The 19,709-nt window shown below is 36.5% G+C and overlaps 1 protein-coding gene across 19 annotated transcripts in view; it reads right to left on the minus strand.

Moving 5' to 3' along the window:
* Pex5l (peroxisomal biogenesis factor 5 like) overlaps positions 1-19,709 on the minus strand; it is a 240,265-nt gene that overhangs the window by 37,920 nt on the left and 182,636 nt on the right. For all 19 annotated transcript variants that reach the window (XM_087186564.1, XM_087186569.1, XM_087186574.1 and 16 more), the window contains one exon: positions 14,873-14,968. In XM_087186564.1, the coding sequence (XP_087042690.1) occupies positions 14,873-14,968 (96 nt within the window). The remainder of the gene's footprint in view (positions 1-14,872; positions 14,969-19,709) is intronic.

Here is a 19,709-nt window from a genome sequence, read left to right on the forward strand (position 1 = left end):
GAGTGCCCAAATCTTAAAAACTAGATGAGAATGTTAAGGGAATATTTTAGAGACTACCTAAAACTCAAAATATGGGAGGATAGGAAGTTTTATTTCATTTAGGTATTTGTATTTGGGTTAAGTAGTTTATCAATTTTTTTTTAAATTACAAAATTGTCTTCTTTTAGGCAAATTAGTTAGTGGCAACGTGTTCTTATTATATAGTATTGATACAGACTTTTTTCCACCTTTTGTTTCTTTACTTTAGAAATAATTTAAGATAGGTAAATTAAATACAGGTTAAAATTAGAGAAATTTTAAAATTCAGAATTCAAAAAATAAAATTTCCCTCATGTTGCATTTAACCTGAATATTACTAGTGCTAGCTCTACATCATCAAAATACCAAACTTCAAATGATTTAAAGAGCCATGGCAACTTTTTTCTTCTGCTTTTCTTAAAGGAATATTAACAATTTCTCTTCTTGAAATTTACATACTTCTGATGAGTTGTGTGAGCTTCACTTGGAATTAAAAGATTTGAATTGTAATGCTACTCCTGTTATAAAAATTCAGAAATTTTACTTAAGCTCTCAGGAGCAGGTTGCACTTTTGTGTATGGAAAACCACTGTCCTCATGACTCCAAGGCTTGGATTTGAATGTTGACTGTTACTTATGAATGTGTCACTGTGTGCCTTTGGGTAATTTCATCTGCAAATGGATTACTACTATTAACTGTTAGGGTCATTCTGGGGATTAAGTGAGGTACCATACAGATGTGCAAAACCCAGTACAGGACTGACAAATAACAGATGATATTAGAGGATGGTGAGATAATAGCAAGTGAAGGTATCTCAAAGTAAGATATTTGAAGAAGAAATAATTGAGACAGTCCATTGGTTTTTTTTTTTTTTTTTTTTTTGGTACCGGGGATTGAACTCTGGTCCTTGTGCCTGCGCAGCAGGCAGCGAAACCACTGGGCTAAATCCCCGGCCCGTTTTTTTTTAACCTAAGGAGAAAACATTTCACATATATATATTTCAAATATTACTTCTTTCCTCAGCGTTCTGATGTGGGTTGCTCTCTAATGACAGGCTTTTAAGGAGAAAAAATTTCCATCACAAGGCTTCTAAAAGTATTGGTTGTTATGGGAGACCACTGTCTACAAACTAATCAGCAGATCTAGGCTCTAGGAAAAGGGTTTCTCAGATGGGAATGGAAATTCCACTTTTTGGTAGAGAGACATGAGAACACATTTTGGAAGGTGATATTTTATGATGCAATGTTAGTGATTGTCCTTTCCTTTTGGCTTTGAGGTAAGGAAAAAGGACTTCACTCTAAAGAGATTCAGTAAAAATTCCAGTTTCAATAATATTATTTAAATTAGTTTATACAATTAGGTATTGATTAGAAAGCAGGAGACATAAAGATTTTTGAGTAAAGAATTAGTTGTTTGTAAAGGCTTGTACTGTTTTTCTTTAAATACATATACACTGTGATTTGGCATCATGTTTTTGAAATGGTGACAAACAATACCAACTGTGTTCCTAGCTAAAAATTACCCTAGAAATGAACAAGACATACTTTTCACTGGAGTGACAGTAAAGTATCACAGGTTCATTTATTATCAGATGATAAAAATTGGTCCTGTATACTATGTGTGTGTGTATATATATATATATATATATATATATATACGTTTTTTCATATTGCATTCATACATAAAAATATGCATAAAAAAGAAAACTTAACTTCTAGATCACAAAATAATAAGCACTGTCATATGGTCAAGTTTACTCCTCCAAAATAGGACAGAAATGCCCAAATAAGTACTAGACTATTAAATCTTAACCAAATGTAGTGATTGCATTAATGTTTATACTGAAAAGAAGAAATAGGATTCATTAGGTACATTCACAGCAGATTGAATTCTATTTTTAATGCTATATAAACTCATGTTACATCTGTACTTTTCCTTCATTCACACCAAGCACAGTTTATGATTACACATATCTGTGCATGCTTCTAGGGAGTGGGACTACAACAGTGAACCAAAATCATACTGCTCTTGTGGAGTTTTCTCTCTAGGGGAAGGATATAAAAATTTAAAGCATGTAAATAGATGAATAATATAATTTAAAAGAGTTATCAGCACTGTAAAAAATAATTATATAAAATAATTATGGGATATTTCTTTTAGAAAATATGATCAAGGAAAACTTCTTAAAGATTACATTTGAACTAAGACCTACATAAACCAAGTAAGAGTATTCTAGGCTAAGAATGCAAAGGAGGAAATGAGTCTGAAGGGTTAAGTGAAAGAAAGGCTGAGTGGCAGAATGTCCTGGGGGGTGGAAAGGAGAGGCCTCATAAATACTGCAGCAGGAGGTCCTGTTGAAATAACCTCCCAAATATAGGAATCCAGCTACTTCTGTCACCTCCCTTGGAGATCATTCCAATAGGATTATTATTGTAGGGATTAATTTGTGGTAGTCAATTATCTTTAGTACCTAATTTAGGGTCTGAGAGATAACCGTCACTTAACAATTATAATGCTATTTAAGTGAATAAATGCATGCATGATTAAATTTTGGAAGATCAATTTAATTTCTTAAAATAATTGAAGTTGTTCTCCATTATTTATGCATTACTCCTAAATTCCATAAGCAGGTCTCTGGTTAGTTTACTGAATCCAGACCAAGGATACAGCATGCTCAGTGCTTCCTGTTTTGTATATACTTCACTGAGACAGAAGATATCTTTGGAAAGTCACAAATATTTTATATAAGTGAAAACTCTTTTGACTGGGCTTTAGAGATGTAACCATTTTTTACCACAGGCACAATTAAACATCACTGGTATAGATGAGGTGACTAGTATATAGAGTAATATGGGGAGAAACTGAAAATCATACTCTGGACAAAGGAGCAGTGAGAAACTTGCATTTCCTCCTCACTACTGAGGCTTGGGAAGGGACTTGCCAGGTGAAAGTTTGGTAATGAGAGAATATAGTTAGTAGAGATCAGTAAATGAGGATGGTGATGTAATTTCATGCAAAGAATTCAACAATCCGATCACAACTGGATGTTCCCTTTTCCATCATAGCTTAAATTGCTGTAGCAGGAATTTAGAATAGATGAAAAGAAAATATATTCTGATTGAAATGATTGCAAGACATTGAGATGGGTTACCTAGGCAAGGGTGGGAATATTCTTTCTTAGCAATTGCTAAAAATAGAGCTGGTGTTCAAGGATGACCCCAGGCAAACATGAAGGATTCTAGACTAGCAGACCATCACAGCAGAAGATAGTCTGAGAAATTTCAGAGATTTGCAAATTTGCGTATACAAGGAATCACTTAGAGATTTTTTGAAATTCCAAAGTCCAGACATGACTAGAACCAATTAAATAAACTCTGAGGGTGGCACAGAGGCATCAGGAGTTTTGGAAGCTTCCCTAGGTCATTCCAATGGCAGCCAAATTAGGGTACTGTGTGTATAATCTAATGGTCTCACGTTAGAGATGGAGCAATTGGGGCCCAGAGAGGGAAAATGACTGTACGAAGATTACAAGGCAGTGAGTGGTGAAGGAGAACTAAAACCCAAGTCTCCTGAACCTGGTCCAATAGCTGGGGAATAGTTTAAGAAAAACAAACATACTTCAAAGATATAGTCATCAAAACAGCACAGTATTGGCATAAATATAGACATACAGACCAATAGAGCAGGAGAGAGGGCATAGAGAAATAAACCCACATGTCCAGAGACAGCTGACTTGCAACAACAGTGCTAAGAACATGCATTGAAAAAATGATAATCTTCAAAAAATGATGCTGGGAAAATTGGGTATCTACATACATAAGAAAGCAACCAGATCCTTACCCTTCACCAGTGAGAAAAATCAACCTAAAATTCAGTATATAGAGGAAACATCTGTACTCCTATGTTTATTGTAGCATTATTCATAATAGCCAAGAAATGGAAACAACCAAAGTGTCAACTGGTGGATGAATAAAGAAAATATGGTATATGCATACAACAATACCATTCAGGCATAAAAAATGAAATTCCTTCATTTGCACCAACATAAATAGAATGAGGATTTATGTTAAGTGAAATAAACCACTCATAGAAAGATAAGTACCACATGATCTCACTCATATGTTTAAGGTAAGAGAGTTGATATTATAGAAGTTGAGAGTTGAATAGTGGTTATCAGAGCCTGGGGAGAATCGGTGGGGAGGGATGGATGGACAGAATATGATCAACAGGTACTAAGTTACAGTTAGATAGAAGTAAGTTCTAGTGCTTTGTTGCATAACAGGGTGACTTTAGATACAATGATGTACTATAGATTTCAAAAAGCTAGAAGGAAGGATTTGAAAGTTTTCACCAGGAAGAAATGATAAATCCCAGACTTCAAGTTATATTGTAAAACTATAGTAATAAAAACAGCATGGTGCTCACACCTATAAGTGTAAATCTGCTCCTGCCCATGTGGTACCCTCACTTCCACTCTGCTCTGGTTCCCTGTCTGAGTAAATTAGACTAAGTTTACAGTGGTCTGTGTATATTTAAGTGTGTATGTGTAGGTGCATGTGTGTGTTCTCATTCATCCCATGAAACATGTAGGATGTAGAGCTATTATTTGGGATGGGGTATGTCATTCTTATTTAATAAGCCCTTATTTGAAGGATCTATAAAATCAAATTTCATTAATTAAGGAAATTATTCCAATTTCGAAGACCTTATTGTACTATTGACAGCTGGCTAGTTAAAACTACAATTTAATTTATAGAGTGACCCTTAAATCTGGTTCTCAAAATTTAATGTCTTTATGACAGGGAATAAATGTTATAGCACAGAAACCTACCTCATTTTAGAAAAAAAAAGAGAAAGATAATCTTGAGAAGACCAAATAAGTCACAGCCAAGAAAAAAGTTAACATTAAATACAGCTTTCTCAAGTTGTGAAGTTGGGGGCTTCATATTTAATACACATCTCACTACCATCCCAGAAACACATCTGAATTTAAATGGGAGGGGGAAGTACATTCAGATTGATTTAACTTGGTTTGTGAGAATAAAACCTTTTTTTCACATTTAGATTTAAGGAAAATGTGATCTATTTACTGTCCTTCTGCAGTCAGATCAGAAAGCCAAGCCTGTATATATCTGCATGTTCACTTTGGTGATGTGGTCAGAAGTTGAATATTTGACTGTTCTTTCCTATGATTACCTGAATGGTTTGATTTTAGGAAGCAACTGATGTCTAATAAGCATAATATTCTTATTTAGGGGCTTGACTTGAGGTTGAGTATTCTCTTATTATTTACTTTCTCAATACAATGTAACTAAGATAGGATATCCTTGTAAATTTTTTATTCTCAGTACACAAAGCAATTCAGCTTTTCATAGGAAATCAAATTCATCTCCAATTATTAGCATGTGGCTCATGTATGGCATTAATATTTTATAGTTATGTTTTAATACTTCTCTGCTTATTGCTGTCCATATCTTCTACCCTCCCTGACCATTAAAGGTAGCTGTCTTGTTATGGATGGATGTATACTTCAAACGATACCAAGTAATTTTAAAATAAATGAAAACATTAATAAAATAAAAGTAATATAAGGAAAGAAACTGAAACATTAAAAGAAATCTGATGTAAGGAGAAGGAAACCTAATAAATGTGAGAGTAAAGGAAGTTTGCTAGTTTCTCAATGAATTCACATATTATCTGTCTACATGTGACATGGCAAACATGTTAGATAGCATGGCAAGCTACATTTTAGGAACTCTACATCCTAAACAGTTAACTTCAAGATTCTTTCACTAATGCCCAAAGAATGTTTCCAGGTTTTCTTTTTTTTATATATATTGAATCTAAGTCAGGATGGTTTTAGTAGTCTTTAATCTATTAATTCTTTCCACCTGCTTCCAAGAGGTAACACTCACAGAAAAAAAAAGGAAAAGTGGAGACAATCATCTTGAATACCTGCATCAGAAATTTCTTATAAAACTTTATATTAACAAAAGCCATTCAAGAAGAGTTTCCAATTTCATTCACTCCTGTAGTATTTCTGAGGTGCCTATCAGATCTATGGAATATATACCCAGGTACTAGCTTCAAGTGAAAATAAAACCTACAGGAAACATTTCCTCGCGTATGTCACTGGTACTGGGTTTAGTTGTGTTGTTTTGAATATGGGATCTCTTAGTTAAAGAGAGATAAAGGAGGTCACTGTCTTAGCCTACACAGGCGGCGAGAATATAATACCTTAAAGTGAGTGGTTTATAAACAACAAATATTTATTTCTTGCAGTGCAGGAAGCTGGAAAATCTAAGATTAAGGTGCCAGAAGATTTGGTGTCTGGTGAGGGCCTGTTCCTTATTGACAGTGTCTTCTAGTGGAGTCCTTACATGGTGGAAGGGGCCAAAAAGCTCCCTCAGGCACTCATGGAAAGGCACTAATCCCATTGATGAGGGCTACATCCTCATGACCTAGTCACCCTTCCAGGGCTCCACATCCTAATACCATCCCATGAGGGGTTAGATTACAATACTAGTGGGGCATAAACATTCAGATCATAGCAGTCAGAACAAGGAATTACTAGTTACATTAAGCTCTTTCATTATCTATGTTCTCATAATAGAAATTACCAATGTGCTGCAATTTTTCATATGGTGCTGGAGGAAACATTAGCCTAAAGCTTGAAAAAAGTTATCATGAGGCTATATCCTTCACAATAGGACATAAAAATGGAAAGTTAGAAAATAGCTTCCAGTGAAGCTTGTCATGAAGTCTAGGAGCTGTGCAGAGGAAAAAGCAACTCCCCAATCAGATCCTTGGAAATGGGATAAATATGCTCTAAGGAACACAGACTATCATTCCCATGGCATTTCTGAGGGCTGGGAATCCAAGTGGCTAGCTCAGAGGCTGTGGGTCAAGGTGTCTCAGAAAGGTGGAATTCATTTGATCTCTGGTGCTGCGGTCATTGCAGGACATCACAGGTCTGGAGAATCTGCTCACAGGATGGGTTGCTACTGTGGTGTGGGCAGGAGCTGCAGCTCCTTCCTGGCCTTGGTAGAAGGCCTTGATTGTTTAGTATGTGGGCTGTAACAGTCTACAAGATATGGGACTGGATTTTTCCCTAGAGCAAGTGATCTGAAAGCAAGCAGGTGTCTTTCATAAGATAATCTTCAAGTTTATGAACCATGACTCTTACAGTTTATATCTAAAATGTCCCCCATAGCATCATGTGCTCATAGGTGGGGCTTTTGGCAGGTGACTGGATCATGGGTGTGTGACAGTCAACAGTGGATTAGTCCAATGATGGGTTTATAGCTGGGTGTGATGTTGGGAGGGGAAGCCTGGTGGAAGAGAGGGATCACTGTGGGCATGGCCTGGAAGGATATATATATTATATATTATATATTTACTTTTTCTCTTCTGCCATGCCGCCATGCCTTGGAACCAGCTGAGTACTGTCTGAAACTTCTAGAAACAAATAAACCTTTCCTCCTTTAAGTTGTGGGTATTAGGTATTGTGTCTCAGCCATGATAAAAGTAACTAAGACAGTGACTTCCATTTTATTTCTTAGACCTGAGTCACTAAGTCCAGCTCACACTCAAGAGGAGGGGAATTAAGCTCCATATTTTAAAGATAATATCAAATCATTGGTGGAAATTTTAAATTCTTACAAGTAACATCCATGTGAAGCTCAAAAGAAAGAGAACTAGAGAACAGGAAGAGTTCAGAGGTCTAGCATATAAAAGTTTCAGTAGAACTTAATAGTCTCAACTAATTAGCCCAAAAGATTTAAAATTATGCTTCTGGTCTCTGCCTCTGACAACTATACTTTCCTTTGTTCACGTACCCTTCTTTTTCCTTATTTATACAATTCATTATTTCTTTGAAAAATTTTCTCACAGGAATTCCTTGTTAGGGTAAAAGTGGGGATATGAAAACATTGTTTAGAATGCATAAAACAAGCTAAGTGCAACATGACTTTGATTTCAGGGGCATAAGTTTCAGTGCCTGCCAGTAATCTCTACTCACTGAGAGGCTGAGGCAGGAGAATTGCAATTTCAAACCCAGTTTGGGCAACTTAGACTTAGGAAGACCCTGGCTCAAACTCAAAGTAAAAATTTAAAAAGAGCTGGAGATGTAGCTGACTGTAAAGGTCCAGGGTTCATCCTCAGTACTGTCTCCTCCAAAATTATCCTCCTGTTAATCAAGGTTTGTAATATATAATAAGCACTCAGAGAGGAGAGGCTTAGATGAAATCCATGCATTAGAAGAATAAATTGTTAATTTCTTTATTTATTCAGCAAAAATTGATAGAGCTTTACTTTGCATCAGATTTCCTAATAGGCTGAGAAGATAAAGAAGTATGAGACATGGTTCCATGTATAAAAAATCAGTCTGATGTACAAATGGATGTGTAAATAACAATGCCATATGATAAGCTATACTTCGGTAGACATTTGGGGTTCATGTATTTGTGATTCTTCACCTTAATTCTTCTGTACAGACAAAGATGGTTATGTTCATTTTTCTATCACTCGTACCCAACACAGTGCCTAACCTATAGAATAAACTCAAACATATTTGATGAATTTGTTGCTCTTTCCAATTTATTTTAAAGTTTGAAGCACCTAGAGGGACTAACTAGCTAAACACAACACTAGATGCTGAGTGGCTCTCTTTCTCTTCTTGTTAACAATGTCGAAGGAGGTATTTTTGGTTTGTGACTGCAAACTTGCTGACTTCTCATGTGACCTTCTCTCTTTTGCAGATGCAGTGCAATTTTCTCTAGGGATCTCTGTTTCCGGGAGGCAGCTTCAGGCCTTACTGGCTCTTGGGATTCCTCTCTGGCTTTTCATTTCTACTCCTCTCTGTGCATCCTTCCAAGAGATTCACTATAGCTGACGGTGCATTCAGGCTGCTGACTATGAAAAAAATCCAGGAAGAAGAATGGAAGAAACACCTCTCCCTTTTCTAAGGGAGATACATTTCTTTTTTCAAAATCCCAGAATAGGAATATCTAGCTCTTTGTTCTAAAATTACAATACTTTGGGCAGAGGGGATTTTGAAATAATTTTTCAATAAAATACATGATATAGAGGCAAAAAGCTTCACCCATATACAAAGCTTCATTAGACCTAACAATTTGCCATGACCTTGAGCAATGTCAGCATATATACATATACATATATATATATATATATATATATATATATATATATATATGTAGGTTTCCTGGTCATTTAATAGATGGCAAAAATGTACATGTAGTTTTAATTATTTTTTTTCTAGTAATGGATATTGTATTTTAGGGCATTTCCACTAAAAATTAGTTGTATTACATGTTTGCAGGACTTAGTACAAGTAAAAATTAGTGCATACTATATAAAATACAAAACATACTCAGTGTCACCTTATGGCAAGATTGGTTGGTACTCTATGCATTATTATAAGAGTGCTTTATTAACTAACACTGAGACCAAGACAACCTCAGAGGACAATTCAGCAAAAGCCAGTCAGAAGTTTGTATGCCATAGATAAATTTTCTGTTTGGGAGCCATCAAAATGAAGGTACTGTTACATTAGAAGGTTATAGGGCTGGGGGTTTAGCTCAGCGGCACCACACCTGCCTGGCAAGTGCAAGGTCCTGAGTTTGATCCTTGGTATAAAAGGTTATGTAGCACTTTATATACAAAAGGAAAGAGACAGAAGTGTTATCCATATTAAGTGATTAACATCATCCATTCATTCATCAAATATTTATTGGGTACATACTAGGTGTCAGCCATTGTTCTAGATATTGGGGAACAGTAGTAAATAAGAGACAAAGTCCCCCTTTATCATGGAGGTCACATTTTATGTGAAAAGACAGACAAAAAAACAGGCAAAAAACCCTCCCCAAATAAGAAAGGACCCAGTGCTAAATATGAAAAAGAAAAACAAAGTCGCGGGTAATGTGCTAGTCACTGAGTGGTCTGGTCCAGCTTTTCTGACATACTGTCACTCCAGTTACAATTTGAATTACAAAACGTCCTGCGGCATGAAGATCTGGGGGGAGAGTGTTCCCCATGGAAGACAAGTGAGGACAGTGGGCAGTGAACTTTGCGTGTGAAAGGATGGGAGAAAGGAAGTGCCTGGAACTCAGGGAAGTGAAAGAACAGCAGGAGGAAGAGCAGGAGTGGGGATCAGTGCCTGATCATGGGGCAGGATAGAGACAAACAGGAAAGAGAAGTTGAAGTAGAGCACTGGAATCAGATGATATAAAAATACAAGGTGGAGGGCCCGGGATTTAGCTCAGTGGTTCCGCCGCCTGCCTCGAAAGCACAAGGACCCGAGTTAGATCCCTGGTACCAATATATATATATATTATATGAGATTTTCAAAAAATTCTATTTGCTCCAAGCATGATTTTGATCTGGATTTGGCTTGTATTTAGAACTGCCTCTGATGAAAGCAATCTGTAGTGTCATTCTTTGGTTTGAAATGACTAAAATGTTTTTAGTTCCTTTAAGAATCTTAAATCTCACCAGTATCTATAACTTGCAACTTTCCCCAGATTATCAACATAATACATATTTATGACAGAACATTTGGAAAATACAGATAAGCCAACAGAAGAAAAATATCACCCCAAAGCCACCCACCCAACAATAACTACCATTAACGGGCACAGACTCTGAGTACATATTCCTTCAAAATTCACAGGTTGAAACCTAACCCCGGAGTGATGGTGTTAAGAGGGGGAGACTTTTGGAGGTGACTGGGTCATGAAGGACTCTTGATGTCCATTCAGTGCCGTGGTTCAGAATACACAAACTGGGACCTATGTGAGATTCATGGCTTTGCAGTCGCTAAGTATGGGTAGTTCATTTTTCAAGCCATTTGAATTGCTTATAAAATGCCACACAACTGGCTGCAATCTCTTTAAGGCTCAGTTTTTTTTTTCATGCAAAATGGGCACAATAGTATTATCTTCACAGGACTGTTGTGAAGGTTAAAAGATAATCTATAAATGTTCCCCACTTGGCATGTATTTCGTATTGCTTTAAGGTGTTAGCTATTACACAATTATCACTTTACAAAGTTTGGACTATGTTGTAAAACAGTTTATCAGCTATTATTCCAAGTACACTAAATGGTTTTACATGATCTTAAACATTTATAATACTCACATACCATTTTCTATAAGGATATAATTTAGTTACATTTTCTCTTGTGGATGGAGCACTCAAGCTCTTTTCAAATACTTATTTTAAAAAATCCTACAGATAAAATATTGCAAACATTCATGATTACTTCTCTAGGATGAATTTTAAGAAGTGACTAGGTCAATGGGTATGTATATTTCTAAGGCCCTTTGATGCATATTATGATGTCTTCTGTGAATTTAGATAAGAATAATATCTGGAGGGAAACAGTCCACATATGTGTGCAGTTTCATAGGTATGATTTATCATCATCTTAGTGTAAATACTTTATTCCCCACAAACTTTTATCTCCACATCTGTTCATAACTTCTGATTGGCACCATCTCTTTTCATTCCTTAGGGAAGGTTCTTAGTACGAGGCTTTTAGCTAAGCAAATTTGCTTACATTTTTCTGATTTTATGGGAATTCTGTAGTTACCATTCTTTTCACTTGGAAGTATAAATTCATAGGGTTTTGTTTTATTAGAAATCTAAGACCCTCAAGTTATAGATGATATAGAAGTAAAGTAGAAGGAGCAGTTTATTCACTGAAGCTGGTCTTCTAGGTCTTAGATAGCTTCTTAAGCCTGGCTCATTTCTTTATCTCTAGTCCCTAGTTCAGTAGCTTGTACACATAGGCAGCCAGCAATGTTTGCTAAAGGGATAACTATTTAAAGTAACTTACAGTCTCTTAAAATTTGTCTGGATTGGTTAATGAGATGCATGTTGTCACATATCTATTAGTAATGTGTTGGAATAACAACTGGGGCCCCAGAAAGCACATAGGTAGCCAGTGAAGACATGGCTCCATAAGGTGAGGGTTTAAACTAATTCTGCCTTGCTCCAAAGAAAGCCAAATCAAGACCAAGCAAATCTGGAACCTCCCAGTATGTCAAGTTCAGTACTATATAAAAAAGAGCCTTTTACAGATGAAGAGTAGGCATGTATGCCCTTGTTCCCCACTTTAGGGAGAAAGCATTGTATTGTCTCCATTCATAGAAGGAGTTTTTGTTGGAAGTATGGAGTACATGTCTTTGATCTGTTGAGAAGGTTCTGTTCTACTTCTAGTCTCCTGATAGCTTTTACCATGAATAGCTGTAGAATTTAGTCCAATACTTTTTCTCCAACTAGTGACAGGATCATATGGCTTTCTCCTTTCCTCTGTTAAAATGATTACTTTTTGGGGTGGATCTTCCAATGCTGAACCAACACTGCCATCCCTATAACAAAACCACTTTCTACATACTGCCAGATTTGACTTCTAAGAGTTTGTTTTGTTAAACAAATTTCTATCTAAGTTCATACTTTTTTCTTCTATTATCTTTATCAAATTTTAGGATTAGCACAATGTTGATTTCCTAAAATGAGGGGAGAAGTGTTCCTTCTTTTTTTGGCTTTAATTGTTTGATATAATTGATATAATTAAAATGCTTATGAGCCTGCTGTTGTCATATAGGTAGATTTTCAAGCTAGGAACATACTTTCTTTAATAGGTGCTATTCAAATTTTATATTTCCTCCAGAGTTAGTTTCATTAATTTGTCTTCTAAGTTACTTCTTAGAAGTTGTCAAATTTATTTCAAAAAAGATTTTTATAATATGCTTTCTGTATCCTTTTAAATTCTGTAAAATCTGTGGTAATGTCTCCTAGATCTTAATATTGTAATTTAAAAAATGTAACTGATATTGTGTAACAGGAAGAAAAAGTCTAAAAGAGCAGGGGAATTTGGAGGGATAGGGGAAGGGAAAAAAGGGAAAGGAAAAAATATGAGAAGAGGAAGAAAATGGAAACAAGGTCTTTGCAAATAGGGAAGGGTGGAAGGGGTGAAGGGAGGGCAAGGGAAGGAGGAAAAAAAAAAGAACCAAGAGACTCATGTAAAGGTACAAGATCCCAATGATGAATGTAACTGTATTGTATACCTAAAATGTGCCAATAAAGTTAATGGGGGGGGGAGAGCTTTTTGATAATTAGTACTGACTAAAACTGAAATGGGTTTTCTTTTCTTTTTTTTTTTTTGGTACTGGGGATTGAACTCAGGCCCTTGTGCTTTCAAAGCAGGTGGCGTGAAATGGGTTTGCTTGAAAAGAAATGAATTGCCCCTAATTGGATGTGTTAAGTGGAAACATGGTAGTAATTTGTTAAGTTTTATAAAAATTTTTTTTGGTGCTATATGTCTGGTGGGGATAAATGACTTCTAAAATTTTTACTAAAACTAAGACTAAATGATTTTTGTAAATATATGTCTTGAAATAAGGGTAGCCGTTTTTTCATTGTTGATCTGTTTCTTTGTGATTAAGTCTTTTGAGTGTGAATCCATTATTTTTCTCATTATAAAGGGGATTAGATAAACTCTAATGTCTGTCCTGACCCAGGATTCTCTAGTTCTCAATAACATTTTAAGTGCTAATTCAGTGTACTACACACAGTAGGAGTTCAAAAGATAAATTTAAATTAGCTCTAAAGTCAGGAAAACCTACATTTAAGATAAATTAAGCTACAGGCTCCATGCATTTGAGCAATTTGATTGAACTCAGCTGGTCTCAACCAAGTACATCAGTTGATCATGCTAAGAGCGCTAAATATTCATTAGCTTTTTTAATTAAAAAGGCTAAAATTGAAAGAAATTTAAGGGGATTTTAGCGTACATGAGATAAAAAATGTTCTCTTATTGGGTTCCTGAGTAATGATATAAAATTACAGCTGGAAATTATTTCCCAGAATAGAGTCCTTGTAATATTAAACTGCAAATGTGATTTTATGGTACTTCAAGTATAGAGTTACTGGAAGACTGCCCACATTAAAATCATTTCATCTTGATTCTAGGGGTAAGACAGCCACATAAAAGAAACCTATCCCAAGAATGCTTTCAATTTTCAAGATTTTGTATCAGTAGGAAAAACAGAGGTTCTAACAAGCCCATACTTGAGCTCAGTGAAAAGTTCCACTCTCAAACAGCAATCTGGCAAAGGCTTTGATGAGCACTGAAGATAGCATCTGTGATGTACATTTTGTGATTCCAGCCAGGAAGAAATGGATTTTTTTTAACAGAAATGAGCCAAAGCTGAGTTTTGTTTTTTTTCCTTTGGCTTCCTTTCTGTCTTCTACCCCTTAGTGAAGGCCAAATATGGAAGTCAATGTTCAAATAAAGAATTTAATTATATTTATCAATAATATTTTGGATACTTTTAATAAAAGATATTATGCTTCAGGTCACTATAGGCTGTCCATTGATTAGAATATCTCAGCCATGCCTTTTTTCTCATTAGTTAGGGAAATACATAATACTCAAGGTCAGCAAAGTCTTCATGTTTCAGATATTGTGTTTTCTTAGATGCTACAGAGGTGAAAAAACTGTCAGGCCTGAATTTTGCCTCACAGAGGCATAGCAAATACATGGCTGTGGTTCAGCACAGAACCCAGATGAGGTCCAGAGTTCTTTCTAACGCAGGACTCCAGCCCTTAGTCATCTGTCACAGGACTGGCACATCTATTTGTCATCCCACTGAGAAGTCCAAGTAACTGAGAAGTCCCTGGTAACAAGTCTTATTCTGACAATCCTAATTATGTTTTTTCCTGTATCTATAAAGTAACACTCATTTTATCTGATTCTTGTAGGTTTGATTTTTTGAATACCACTTTCAAAAATATGAAAAGGAAAAAAAAATTTTAAAGAAGTTACCTCTACTGCTGCTTTTGCCCTTTCAAATTCCTCTTCCAAGGAGTGGTTTCTAGAAAGCAGTGAACTTCCCCAGCGATGTTCTTTAGTCAGCCGAGCCTGAAACGAACCAAACACACAAGGTGTTACAATAATGGAATCTCATAATACAAATATTTTTTCTTTTCTCACCTTATCTCCCTAGAGTTCAAGAAGATTTCTGATTGACATGATTTTTGGAGTATTTTGTAGGCACCACATTACCCAAAACTATAATGATGCCAAAATGTGTGTAAGCATGTGTGTATGATTCTTCCAACAATGGGTGTCATCCCTGGTCATGTTAAACATACTAAACATACTCTTAACCCTTCAATGTCTAGTGATCTACTTTTGGAACCCTCATAACAATGGAATATAATGAAATGTATTCTGTTCAAATTCTTGTTTCTTGAATTTTTTCTGGGTAACATATATGCATTTCATGAACAAATTCAAAAAATTTAATCTTCGCCATATATGAGTTAATTGGTCTGGGTTTCAGGTATTGATATTTTAGTAAACTACTCCACATGATGCTGACTTGCAGCTACAGTAGAGTCTCCATTAAAGGGCTAGATATAGAAACTGATATCTAGCTTTGAACTTGCTAGGAGGACCAGTCACAGGTAAAAATATCAAAGCTGTAAAGATGGAAGTGTGGCTTTCAGGTCTTCCCCTCCTGTATACAGCAGAGGTTCATGCAGAATTATCTTGCTTTTGCCTTTCCTCTGCTGTCCCTATCTTATGTCCCATTTCTCAGGACATTGCTCTCTGTTAAACCATAATGAGATTTTTAGATAAAAGCATGTCTGACAAGGCTAACAGCTTTCTCACAACTAACAGGCAAGATAACACATGTCTTTATTTAGCTAAATGAAAATATTTTAGAAGACCCCTGAAAAAAGAATAGTTGTCCAAACTATAGCCAAGGTAATGCCATTTTGTAATAGGTGGCCATTCAGCTGTCCATTGAGTTCTTACCAGGTGCTGAGGGTGTGTGTTAGATTTCTGCAAAACAGAGCTATCCACCATTGTATTTGCTGAGACTAGCAGAATTACTGATAAGGATGAGAATAGGCTGCACATGAACAGATAATTCTTCCCATGGATTTTGGTTCTTGCTTTTGCTTTTTTGCTGTTACTTAGAACTCTGTATGAACAGGAGCATGGCAAGCAGAGGATGGCGACTTTGATACTGCATCTGCCCTTAAGCCATCCATGGCTCTGTCAATAATCCTTAATACATTTGCTTACACACCAAGCTAGACTTGTCCCAGTCATTCTTTGGCCTATCAGCGACTATCCTAATTGGGAGGTAGACATTTCTTTTATATCTTCCTGGGAAATTAATATAAAAGCCCCTCCCCCAACTCTGGTCTTTTATAAATTTTGAATTAATACTTTTTAATTTCACAAAAATAAATATTTCTTTTGGGAAAAGACATGAAAAATAAAAGGTATGGCTTTAGGTTTTTTTTTTGGTAGTAGCCTTCATATTTATGCACCCACAGACAGAATAATATACTTGTGATAAAATGAAACATTTTCACTCAACAATATATCTCAGGGCATTTTTACATTTACCACTTATTGGTTCACTGCACACCACTGAAAGCAGGGATTTCGTCTGGTAACTTTGTACTGCTCAAAACGTGGCCCAGAGTCTGACAGGCAATGAGTGTCCCACAGATGCCTGGACTGCAGGAGGGAGGTGACACTGATGGGACAGCTGGGGCTCATGTAGCAGGAGGAGAGGCACTTCTGGAGTGAATTCTTTTCATTGCAGGGTAGGGTATGTGTGACTGTTTGGCCCACGTGTCAGATTGCTCTAGAGCCAGCATGCTCAACTCTTGCTTCCATGGGAATTCCTCGAACAGGCCCGGACCCCACTTCAGACCAATTAAATAAGAATCTCTGGAGTTGGGTCCTGGGCACTAGAGGTTTGAAAACTCTTCTGGTGATTCTGAAAAGTGGTCAGGTTTGGAAATCATTGTTTTACAGCAAAACTTTGCTCTTCATTCAGCACTTACCGTCTATACAGCTCAGCTGCTTGTTATTGTTCTCTGCCATCCTGGTACTGAAGACCCCACCCCCACCCCCTCCACCTTTATTACGACATAGTAGCACTCTCAGTGCTCACTGCATGCCAAATGCTGTTCTAAGTGCATTAGATTCTCTAACTTGTTTTGTCCTTTTAACAAGATGATGACATCGAGGCACAGAAAGCATAATTAACTTGACCAAAGTCACACAGCTACAGTAAGAATGGTGCTGGGGCTTCTGGGCCTTGTTCATAGCCACTGCACTAAATGGCCTTGTTCACCTGGCCTAAAGGAAGGTGCAAAATGCAGGAAAGCTGTCCCTTGGGGGTTCCTGTAGGGTCAGAAGTCAATCAAGAAGTCTAAAGAATACTGTGAACGGAAAACAATACTGAAATTATTATGATGAGCACTTCTGACTATAGAGTCTTAAGCTGTGTTTGCTTTAATAAAGGTGCAAGATTAACTTACTGAAGCATAATTTATGTTTTCTCCTCCCTGTTGTGAACAGTGTTGCATCCCTGTTTTCCCCTGGCAGACAGTAGGTGCTCTATAGTCAATAAATTCTTATTGAAACTATGGTGTCAGTCAATGAATGAATTAAAGGTGTTTTCTCTCCTCATCCTTGGGAGGTGTCCTCCATCAAAGCTTCCTGGTCAATCTGGAGGCTGAGGAGGAGCACATGGGCGATTGGGAAGGGACTTGTCTTTTTGTCCTGGATCTACGTGGCAAAGGTCCATGACGCCAAAGCCTTACTGGGAAGAGGAACGACTGCTGGAAGTTCAAGGGAAGTCCAAGCCTGTGGTCAGAAGAGGGGATGGGGCAATGGCCAGTGATCCTCTGGGCCTGCTGGGCATCCAGGTTTGGCTGTCAAGTGGGCCAGGCTCACTGCTCCCCCTGAATAAATACCCACAGGGGGTCGGTCTTCTGGGTCCTGAGAAACTGTCTACTGCTCCCATCCCAATAGTGGTCATGGGTGGGGTGACTTAAAACATAACTGAGATTGACCCTCATGCCATCCTGACAAGTGGGCCTTAGAAACAGACTTAATATTAAGTTTATAAAAACAACAGGGCATTTCTTGCCCTCCAGATTAGTGGTAGCAAGTTCATACTGCAGAGGCAAATGGATGTATAATTCCTCTGGGCTTAATCTAAGGAAAAAAATATCAAGTTTTTGTTTGGAACCAAGAATACTAGATTTAGTTTTAGAATAAATGATTAATTTAGAATCTCCCAGAATTGACTTAACCTTCTGTTGGATTTTTGCTCCCTGGACTGATGACAAATACCAACAGGTTGGTTGGTATAAATCATAAGAAAGTTATATTTTATAAATCATGTTGCCTACCTTTTTATGTATTTAATAATAGCATAAACTAATGTGACTTTTGATTGTGGCTGAATATTTTGGTTTGGGAATTGTAAGGTTCCTGGGATTAGTGCATTGAAAAAAACATAAGGACCTTTTAGTTATAAAAGAAATGCTTTATGTTACTTGTAAGTTGAATATTTGTGAACTGCTGACTCTCCCTATTTATGTCTAACTTTGATCCAAATTGAGAATTATACAGTTTTTTTTTCTGATGTATGTACATTACATTTCTCAATCTACACTATTTTTTTTTGTGACTTTGGCAAGTCTTTAAAAACCCGTGGCTGCTCTCTGTTGGGGAGAGTTTTGGTCTTGCTGAAGAGGTTGGTAAATGTGGCTTCCTTGGGTGACCATTTATTTAGCAGAAGCAAAAAGAAAAAAAAGCAAAGGTTAAGACAGGTGTGGTAGTGGCACATGCCTGTAAGTCCAATGATCTGGGAGGCTAAGGCAGAAGGATCACAAGTTTCAGCCCAACCTAGATAACTTAGCAACTTAGTGAGTCCTTGTGTCAAAATAAAAAATGATGTGTATAGGAAAGGATGAAGTCAAATTATCATTATTCAAATATGGCATGACGCTCTACATAAAAGATTCAAAGAAATTCACCAAAAGACTCCTGAATTAATAACTACATTCAGTAATGTAGCAGAATACACAAATCAGTAGCATTTGTGTACGAAAATAATGAATAATACCAAGAAAGACATTAGAAAAACAACACCATTCATAACAGTATCAGAAAAATAAAATATTTAGGAATTAACCTAACCAGGGAAGTGAAAGATCTTTACAATGAAAACTATGGAACCCTGAAAAACGAGACTGAAGAGGACACTGGAAAATGAAAAGATAGCCCCTGATAGGCAGAACTAACATTGTCAAAATGGTCCTACTCTCAAAACTGATATACAGATTGAATACAATTCCAGTCAAAATACCAAAAGCATTCCGCACAAAACTAGAGAAAACAATCCTAAAATTCATACAGAACTAAAAGAAGGCCTAGAATAGTAAAAGTAATCCTGGGCAACAAAAGCAAAGCAGGAGGCATCACAATCCTGGATATCAAGTTATATTATGAAACTACAGTGATAAAAATAGCATGGTACTGGTACAAAAACAGACATGTGGATCAATGGAATGGAATGGAGGACAGAGAATAACCCCAGATATGTTCACCTGATCTTTGACAAAGGGGTCAAAAACATATGCTGCAGGAATGATAACTTTTTAAACAAATGGTACCGAGGAAACTGGCTATCCACACGCAGAAGATTGAATCTAAACCCATATATATATATATATAAATTTTACCAGGAACTAAACTAAAATAAAAATGGATCAAAGATCTAAATGTTAAAACAGAAGCATCAAATCTGCTGGAAGATAAAATAGGTAAAAGTCTT

The sequence above is a fragment of the Heterocephalus glaber genome, unplaced genomic scaffold, assembly GCF_053883595.1.
Source record: "Heterocephalus glaber isolate CG9 unplaced genomic scaffold, H.glaber_assembly_v1.0 deba00001504, whole genome shotgun sequence".
Lineage (NCBI taxonomy): Eukaryota > Metazoa > Chordata > Mammalia > Rodentia > Bathyergidae > Heterocephalus > Heterocephalus glaber.